The sequence below is a fragment of the Calliopsis andreniformis genome, chromosome 1, assembly GCF_051401765.1.
Source record: "Calliopsis andreniformis isolate RMS-2024a chromosome 1, iyCalAndr_principal, whole genome shotgun sequence".
NCBI lineage: Eukaryota > Metazoa > Arthropoda > Insecta > Hymenoptera > Andrenidae > Calliopsis > Calliopsis andreniformis.
This window is the reverse complement of record NC_135062.1, coordinates 6078012-6087979: the sequence shown is the minus strand read 5'-3', so window position 1 is coordinate 6087979 and position 9968 is coordinate 6078012. Positions and strand designations below refer to the sequence as shown.

The 9968-nt window shown below is 47.5% G+C and overlaps 1 protein-coding gene across 1 annotated transcript; it reads right to left on the bottom strand.

The window, feature by feature from the left end:
- Positions 1 to 1879: 1879 nt before the first annotated feature.
- On the bottom strand, positions 1880 to 6295 carry LOC143188890 (uncharacterized). The gene has a single exon (XM_076393400.1). It carries the CDS (start codon positions 5364 to 5366, stop codon positions 2148 to 2150), a length of 3219 nt encoding a protein of 1072 aa, XP_076249515.1. The 5' UTR covers positions 5367 to 6295; the 3' UTR covers positions 1880 to 2147.
- Positions 6296 to 9968: the final 3673 nt, after the last annotated feature.

The window sequence follows — 9968 nt, the reverse complement described above, 5'->3', positions numbered from 1 at the left end:
CACAGCACAGTAATTCCAAAACCCTGACAGAAGACCCTCCAATTATTCCGAACAGCACATATCGTAATTAAACCACGTTCCCTCAAAAAAACGATCAACCGGAACGCAAAGGAACATCGATAATAGAACAAAACGATTGCGTCTTTTCGTCAACTTAATTACAACAAGAAAAACAGCTCGGCCTGCGCCGCTCGCGGGAGAAAGACCATCATCCTCGCAACAACAACAAACGAACGGAACGTAATTCGAAAATAATTACGCAATGTCGCGTTAGGGCGGCCATCGAGCGCCTAAGGCCGATCGATTAAACGACGATCAACGGAAACAATTACGCGCAAACCCGCTCTGTATATATTTCGTCATTCGGCTTGGTCAACGTGTCACTGTGTACATGTGCTCTGTCTTGTGTGTGCGTGTGTGTGACAAGCAGTACGTAGCTCGACGGGAAGTTCGCCCGTGTCGCGAGGGAATTCGTCTCTGCCCTCTACGATCGGCTCGCGCTGCGCTCCACCAATTGATCGGCCATTAATTGATCGTGCGCGACGAAATTAGAGCCGCGATAACGATTATCGATCGATCCGACGAATAGCACGCACGATGGGACCGGCCGATGGTCCCTGAAAACGACGAATTTTCCGCAGAAAATTTCGAAAATGCCCTTTAGAATTATTTATACGAACACACGCGAGCCATTACTTCGATATGTATTGACAGATTGTTTCATTAGACAAGGAGCGTGTACTATCGAAAACGACACGATCGAAATTCAATTCGCGCTACGTACAATTTGGACCTTAGGCTATCTTAAAGTTTAAAAAAAATTCGAAGACGCGGCAACGCTTCGCGAAAATCTCATCGACGACTAGTATTGGAATGTATGAAAAAGTATGGAATGTTTGAAATGTTAATGAGAGGCTCGTCAGATAACCCAAATGATAGAATATTGAACAAAAATTTGTATCTCTTTTCACCTCTCGGGTATTAATACAGATGTATCACAAATGAGTGAAGACTGAAAATAAGTTGTGCTCGATTGTCCTCGAATAGCGATTTTCACCGTTCATATTTCCCGCGCGTCCGTCGCCGCGTCTTTTTCGCGATTGCCTATCAACCGTTGTTTATCCATTTTCCTCTCGTTTCTCTTCAATAAAGTATGCTATATATGCTATAAAATACGAGTATTATGAATAGGTTTTGTAATCACTTTCTAGACGATATTCAAGTTGAGTTCAATTAATTACAGCGACGATAATAATTAGAACAATTACGTATGCCTATACATTTAACATATTTTGTACAATCGATAAGCTTCGAAGGTTCGACGTCGCGTCAGAAATTCTCATTGCGCGCTCTCTCAGAATTATCTCGTTTCAGTGTGTGATTTCTCAATTATCTTCCCTCGGGAGGACCGTGGAGATTCGAGCGCGTTCACGAGTCAACTTGAAACGGAAGTCGCGATCCACCGAGTCGAGCAGATCGGCGCAAGAACGTGAAAAAGTAGATCTTCTGTCGATCTTTTACGATCGACTCCGCGTATCGCGACTCACGATATACTGAATAACAACTTCTGCTTAATTTGATTGCAAATTGAGTAGCTTAAATATTTCTAGATATCTACGATGCTATTTAAAGAGATCTGTAAATGCGAAATCGCGTCGAATCCCCATCCGGTGATCTCGAGACGAAGTCAAATAAATATTACACCCGTTGAGCAAAAAACCGATATTCTTCTGAGCACCGTTGCTCTGTATCGATACGCGAGATCTAGTTTCAAATAACAATTATTCGATCGCTCGAAAGAAACGAAAGTGATTATACTTTCTGCCTCACTTTGTACAAATAAAACCAACGGCACGAAAAAGAATATTCTTCCACGGAGACGATCCGATGGCAAAGACGTTAGTGTGTAGCTTAACCGAGAACCGTAATTATAATAAATACAAAATTTGATCACGATCAAACAGATGCGAGTGTGCACTTAAGTCCCAGTGTCTCTGATGTGATACAAAGCACGATGTTCGAATGGAGATGTCGCACCGTCCGATATTTACGATCTCACCTTTCTTTCTGGCAATCACGAGGACCGAAACACATGTCCACTATGCAACCACGCTCGTTCCCAATGACTCGGGGGCTGCACCGTGGAATCACGCCCTTAGGTGGACGTTGTGGTTGTTGGTTTTCTTTTTGTGCGTCTCGAGGTGCTTCATCATGTGGTCCTTCCTGATGAATCCCTTACCGCAATTATCACAGGCGTACGGCTTTTCGCCAGTGTGGAGGCACATGTGCCGCCTGAGGTCAGTTTTGTGGTTGAACTGCTTCGGGCATATCTCGCACTTGTACGGCTTGTCGCCGGCGTGCTTCTGCAGGTGCTCCGCGTGCAGGTACTCGAGGGGGAACCTCTTGCCGCACTGATTGCATTTGAACGGCTTGTCGCCAGAGTGGAAGCTCTTGTTGTGTTGCGTCAGGTAGCAGGCCTTGTTGAAGACCTTGTCGCACTCGATGCACTTGTGAAAGCCGTCCTGAGAGATGTAGTGTGAGCCAGTGTTCGTGCTGGTCACCTGATGCTCCTTCGTGATCACAGAGTTCCGTTTAAGCTTCTGATTCTTTTCGAACTGTCTGCCGATGTTCGGATTCAGCTCCTCCTTCGCCTGTATCATCTGCGGCAGATTGTTGTTTGCCTCGAGATTGTCACGTATCTGCTGCAGCGGATGAGGCAACTGATGCGACTGGATCTCATACTGTTTGATAATCATGCCATCGGTGTTCGGCTGCATACTGTCCACGTCCATGTTCGTCAGCGACTCATATCGAGGCGGTGAATTTCTGTATGGATCGTAGTTCGATCCAGGCGATTCGAATGATCTCTCTTGAGGAGACGAGTTCTCCTCCGGACTTAGCCCCCCCACGTTAACGGCCTGCGGTTGATTCTGGCCAATTAAAAACCCGGTTACGTTGAATTGAGTGAAACTCGGCAGAGGCCTCTGATGGTTGCTGAAGGTGCCGAAACCGGGTAGAACATCCTGGGACTGATGCAGCTGATGCTGTTGTTGTTGTTGTTGCTGCTGCTGCTGCTGCTGTTGCTGTTGCTGCTGCTGCTGCTGCTGCTGCTGCTGTTGATGGTGAGACTGCTGGTGTTGAGATTGGCCAGAAAGTGATAAAGGCATCTCATTACCAGTAGTAGTTAGCTGGATGGTGATAGACTCCAGCAGGCCCGGGATGTTGGTAGTAGTTGTAACGTGGGGGGGCAAGGCGTTTGGGTACGGCTGATGAGGCATCGTAGTACCCCCCATCGCCGTGGGCGAAGCCATTGCTGGGTGGACCGAGCCCGGTGTTATGGGAGACGGCGAACTCATGTGGTGCGGGTGGGACGAGCCCATTGGCGAAGGGGAACTCAGGTGGGGCGCCGGCGGCGGGTGCATGGGTGACATGGGCGAACTCATGGGATGGTGGACCGGAAGTTGGCCCGACGGTGAACCCATTGGCAGGTGGTGGAGCTGCTGCTGCTGCTGTTGTTGCTGCTGCTGCTGTTGCTGGTGGCCCAATTGGGGGGATGGGGAACCCATTTGTTGCTGATGGTGGCCCGCCATTGGCGATTGCGCTGGAGAATTGAGCGACGGCACCATTGTGGAGCCCAAGTGCACTCCCGAAGGCGGCTGTTGTTGCTGCGCCAGCCCCGTTGCCGCCGAAGAGTCGTTGCTGTTGCTGCTGTTGCTGTTGTTGGAATTGCTGTTGTTGTAAAGACTGGTGGTGGTGGTGGGCGTGAGCAGCAGGCCCCTCGCCGCCTCTCCCGAGGGACCTGCCATCAAGTTTGGGGGACTCCCGGAAGAAGATAATTCTGGTGATCTTGATGCTCCCCCGCCCCTGCCACCAGAATGGTTGTCTCTACCAGGATGATGATGAGCGCTGATCGGCAGGTTCGCTGGATCCGGTTGATTGCTCTGCTTCACCGCGTTCTTATGCAACGTGGTATTGTAGTGCCTTTTCAGGTGGCCCGAGCTGGTGAACCACTTGTTGCACGCGGTGCAGTTGTAGGTCTTCGGCCGTCGCGCCTCGTTACTTTTCCACGACTGATTGGCCAAAGGCGGCGGTTTTGGAGGCTGCTGTAGGAGACCCCCAGTCATCTGATGAGCAGGTATCGGTGGCTGCGTGCTCGAAATGATAGGTGAACCTGGATGTCGCGGTGGTTCAACGGGCATATGTTGCCCACGCATAAACTGACCCTGATCTGGCAGAGGTGAAACACTATCCATAGGGCCCATTGGTGACAACCCGGGATGATAATCGTGAGGTTGAGCGGCCGGCGGCCAACCCAACATAGAACTCACCGAATGCGATCCCGCCGCCCTTTGTTGCTGCTGCTGCATCACTTGCTGTTGGTGCATCTGCATCTGCAGTTCCTGCTGTTGTTGCTGATGAAGCCTCATTAGTTCCTCTTCGTACCTATGGGTCTGAACTTTGTGAGAATCCAGATCAAGGATCTCCGCCTGTTCCTCTGGCTCCTGCTTTATCTCAGACTTCACAGCCTGTCCTCCATTATAGTCGTAACCAGACTGTTGCTGTTGTTGCTGGTTTGACTGAGGCGGAGACGTGTGCATTTGCTGCTGCTGTTGTTGATTCTGTTGTTGAGGACTGTTGCCTAATTGTTGATATTGATGTCGACCAGGGTAGCCCCCGGGCGACGTTGAATGACTCGTCCTTACGTGTTCGTTCAGCTGATTCGCGTCTTCGTACACAGCACCGCACTTCTCGCATTGAAGAGGCGGGCTCCTCGGGCTAGTAGAGCTAACAGAGCTCGTACGCTCTGGTGGAAAGTGTTGCTGATGCTGGTATGGGTGATAACGCGAATAGCCACTGCCGCCACCACTACTACCGCCATTGTTCTGAGTCTCCTCTGGTGGCGGTGAATAATGATGGGGCAGGATATAGGCCGGCTCGTTCTGCATAAAATAGTTGGCCTCGCCGAACATCGGCGTCTGGAAATGATTGTAATTCTGACCAGCACTCTGTTGCTGATGCTGCGTCTGCTGTTGGGGCTGTTGCTGCTGCGAGGACGTAGGATCTTGAGAGGGCGGCCTCGAGGAAGGCTCGCTCGAGTCCGCCGGCGCAGTCACGCTTTCACGCTTGACACCCACGTGATTGTTGTGATTGCCAGCCTTACTGTTATTATTATTGCTCTCCTCCTGCTGCGCCTGGCTCGCCCACTGACTTAACAAGTTCTCCTGGTGGTATCGCAGGTGCACTTCCAGACTCTTATCGCTCTCGAAGTAGAGGCCGCAATCCTTACAATGATGCTCCGGATTCGAACTGCCGCCCACGTACTGTTGCTGTTGCTGCTGCTGCTCCACACTCGTCATCTCACTCATATTGTCTCTGAAGCTCTGCTCCTCTGTCCCTTTCTTCCCCGTTGCTCAGACGCCGGCCTTTCCACGCAAAGAAAGCCACGTGGTTCCTTCTACGTCCCTCTGTACACACAGCACTTGTTCGCGACTCGTCACGCACAAACCGTACGTACGCGATACACACACGCGCGCGTACACGCGCCCGCGCGCGCGCAAAGTCCCGACAACGATTTGTCCTCTGGTCGGTGGTCGGCGATACTTTCCGTTTCACTCGTTTAAATTTGAACGAAACAGGACACACAGAAAATCGCTTGCCGCGACTCGCTAGAATGACGCGATACACGCACGTCGAGTCACGATGCCTCGCGTCTCCCTCCTTTCAATCGACGATCGCCGATGACGCGGGATTCCTCGCGGACAGCACATGGACGTTGTCTCGTTGAGAGAGACGCGCGAAAGGGGAACTCACGTGATACAGTTTACCGTGCCGCTGAACGTTTAGGGAGAGGACGGTAGTGTCAGGGCGTGCGGGGGAGGCCGAACCAAAAAAAAAGAAAAAGAAAAGGGAAAAGAAAAAAGGCTGGGATACAACGTGTTCTACATTTATCATATGATCGCACGTACGCCTGGTATCAAAGTCCATATCAACCTCGATCGCTCCACCTGGTGCGACGTCGAGCGTGTCACCGCGTACCGCATCGTCGTCCTCGCCCCGACGGTGTGCCGATGACGATGACGAACCACGGGGTTCGTATCGCTCCGATCACTGCTCCGAACTTTCTCTCACCACCAGTGGCTTCCGTCTTTAGCGGAGAGTGCGTCCTCCACCGACGCAGCGTTTCCTGGATACGGATCCTCCACTTCGGCCGCAGCAGTAGAATTCACAGGACGAATCACACGGTGTACCGAATAGAAGTAAACAAACGAACAGAAAAAACAAACGGGCGTCGTCGCGCGTGCGATTTACATGTTGGCTCGATTCGCCCCCGTGTCACTCGTGCCCGTCGATCAACAACGGTCCCGTTGACGACCAATCTTCAGACGATCCAACCACAACCGTGACTTTTCATGTTCGATTCATCGGTGATCACCACGACCCGTATCACTGCTCACTTCTCTCACTGCTATCGTGTCCATGTTCCGCCACTGTGCGAGATGGATCGTCCTCCCGCGATCTCAACTTCCCCGCGAGTGATCTAAGATGTAGGATCAAGATCGAATAAAAGAACGTGCTTGGCTGTGTATCACGACGACGCGAGCACGAGACAAGCGGTTTTACCCTTCGAACTGCGATTGTAAATAGCGAGTGATCGTTCTCAACCTCATGTCCCCCTCTTTTTCCTCCTCCTCTCCCCTCCTCGCGATCGGCCACTGGCTCACTCGGTCCGTCTCTCTCCCTCTCGCTCAGCCCTATTCACACACTCTCTAGACCCGCGTCGTACGACCGCCGGCACTGTTCTGTCGGTTGGAATTCCGGAGTTTCGAGTCCTCGGGCTCGCGCCAAGGCACTGCTCTCCCCCTACCCTCCGAGCCGCCGCCCCCTCTCCCAAGTCACTTGCTAGCCCTCGCACCGACTCTTTCTAGCCTCACGGAGTCTCTCTCCTTCGCTCCGACTTCGCCCCTTCTCCATAGCCCAGCGCTCCTCTCTCTCTCCCACTTGTTGGTACACCTACTCTAACCCTAGTGTTTCCCTCCTTCTTCGTCTTAATACTGCCCTATCGCACTTTCTCGCTCCGACTTTCCTTCGGAGGATCGCTGCCTCTCTGTCCCGCAGATCTCTCCCACCTTCCCTTCTTTGGTTTGCTAAAGCGAGACTATCTCTCTTTAATATACCCAGCTCCTTTCTTTTTCTCGCTCCAGCTCGTTCCCTTCCCTCTTGTTTGAATCACTGCCTCTTCGTTGCTCCGAGGGTGCGTTTCCCCCTTTCCCACCTTGCGCTTCTCGCTGAACCCCCTTCTTCGGCATAGCTCAGAGCGAGAGAGACAGACAGAGGGAAGGAGAGGAGCAGCTCGAGACAGCCAACCAAATTTGAGACGTCGAGCGCTTCTTGCCCCCACCAGCATCTTCCTCGTCCTCCTCTTCTGTAGAGTTCACGACTGTGTATTCTCTGTCCCCCTTGCGAGAAGTGGAACCCTCTCTTTTACTCTTTCGTGTCTAAAAGGACGACAAATCCTACAGGACGCCGAACGCTCTTCTTCTTCGTTCCTCGTGTCTTCTTTGGATCTTCGTCCTTCTTCGGCTCTCACATCCACGCTCTGTTGTTCTTCTGCGCCACCGACCCCCTCGAACCCCGTGCCCTTTATTCTTCTTCTTCTTCTTCTCCAGCGTGCTCCTCGTCTGTTCGGCGGGAAGAGAAGAGGACGCAGAGACACGCGCATGGCACAGGAATCCTTGCGCGTCCGTAGATCCTTGACGTTGTCCTTACACACGAAACTTCAGCCAGCAAGATTTTTCGGCACTCTGTTGGCCCCGTGGTTTTCCAGAAGATTTTCGCGCTAGAGAGATATCGCTTTCGTCATACTTTTCTCGTATAATTATTTATCGTGATGGCCATAGATCCGTATATACATGTACAATCATCAATAAGGATTTGGACACGAAATGTTCATAAATTAATTCCAATGAAAACCTTTTTTAAGTTGTTAATGTTATTAATCAAAGTTATTACCTATTGCTTAAAAGAACTGACACAAGTTAAAAATTGTATAAACAGATCGACAAAGATTATTAAATATTTCGTTCTTCTAGATTCTAGATTTATATATGTAAGTATATTAACCGCGCCTAAATTAATGGTAATGTAGCAATTAATTTTTTAAACGTTTTTTTTGTAAATTCTTTTCAAGACGTCTTGTAAATAAAGTCACAGCTGTTTCTTCAAGTTTTCACACTTGCCTTCCACTTTACGCACCATTTCAGCACATGATTTCTCGATCGAATTAAAATTAAGTAATCTTGGTGATCACTGTATAATTTTAAGTTCATTACTAGTCGTCATGGAGCTGATAAAATTGTGGATGTGTATGAGATGTGTATAAGTTCTTCTAAATATTAATATCATTTATTAATGGTATATATTCATTTAGGAAAACTTTCGTTACAATAAAGATTTGAATGTTTTAATCAGGTTCTGACAAGTGTTAAAATATTTACGAACGGCAATGTGTAAATATATGTCCTGCGTGGTCGCGGGATTGAGTGTTCGTTCGTTCGGGACGTTCGTTGTTCGAGTTTCGACAATTGGAGGTCGCTGACCACGCCAAGATTCACCGCAGTATCCTTTGGGGAACCTTTGTACCGCATGACCTTGAAGGTGTCCTCGGTCCAGGAAACTTTAGCGGGCTAATCCGTATCAGAACCTAATTTCACTGTAAAATTGTGTCATTCGAATTCTGGTGATTTGATTATTGTTTTGTAGACTTTTTTGTTAAAGAATAATTTGATAGTTCGAATAAATATGTTAATTTTGTTCCAGTAGGATTTTGCGGATTAGCTACTTGGACTAAATTTCTTGAAACCTTAGGAAATGGAGAACTTGAGCGTGAGTGTTCAGACCATGTTCGCGCAGTTTCTTAGCTTTTTGTGATAGGATCATTTTGATATTTGAGAATTAAAAGTTTCCCAGTTTTTGTTGTACTTCATAATCTTTTTCTTATGCACTAAATAAAAGCTGTGTTTCTTTTCGAAAGAAGGGCATTCGATTCAATCTCGAAACGAAATTATTAACTTATTAATCTACAGATATTTATACCTTTAAAAGAAGATTTTTGGTAAATTAAAAATCAAAAAGTTTATTAACTTATGTAAATAATTTGATAGCACTTGGTATAACGTTTTTCTCTCAGTTATAGATAGATGTTAAAGTTGAAAAGTAGCATTATATAGTATACATACCTCGTTCTAAAAAAAATTAAATTTTGATCATTAATTTATCCTATTGCATTTAAGTACTTACTGTTACTTACTATTAATTTTTCTATTTCTAATAATAATAATAATATTATGTAATAATCCACAGTTGTCATACCATGAATAGTTTTCTAAAAATTGCACAAACTTATGCACAAAAGGACCAATACAATAATTTTAATCAATTAAAAATAAATGGCAAGTGCTTTTACGTTTTTCTTGATGCAATGCTACGTTTCATTTAGACAAAGACAATAACAAGACATAACAAGACATAAGGTAAGTAATTTATTGTAAATATGTTATAGAAATGCAATGAAATTCTCTTGTTCAAATATTTAGTTTATTAGAAACTTGAACTTCAGGAACGAACAAAAATACTTCATAATTAACGTTCTAATACGTCCATCAAATGATCCATGTTCTCAGATACCAGACAATTCAACAAGCAGTAACGAAATCGTGACAAATAGTATTCCAATACTCCAAATCTGCGAATATTTCTCGGTGATGAGAAAAGAATTCATTCGTTCAAACTAAAATTGAAACTAACAAGAATACGCGCCGTATCTCAGGTTCAATTTCCGCGGGCGCGCATGAGGAGGCGTTTTGTCTCACGAAATTACCCGCTTAACAGGTCCAAAGCGGCCACGGGCCTTAGCCGTCGGAGCCTGAGTAAAAGAGTGCGTCGGTATTATTCACCAATAACCAAACTCC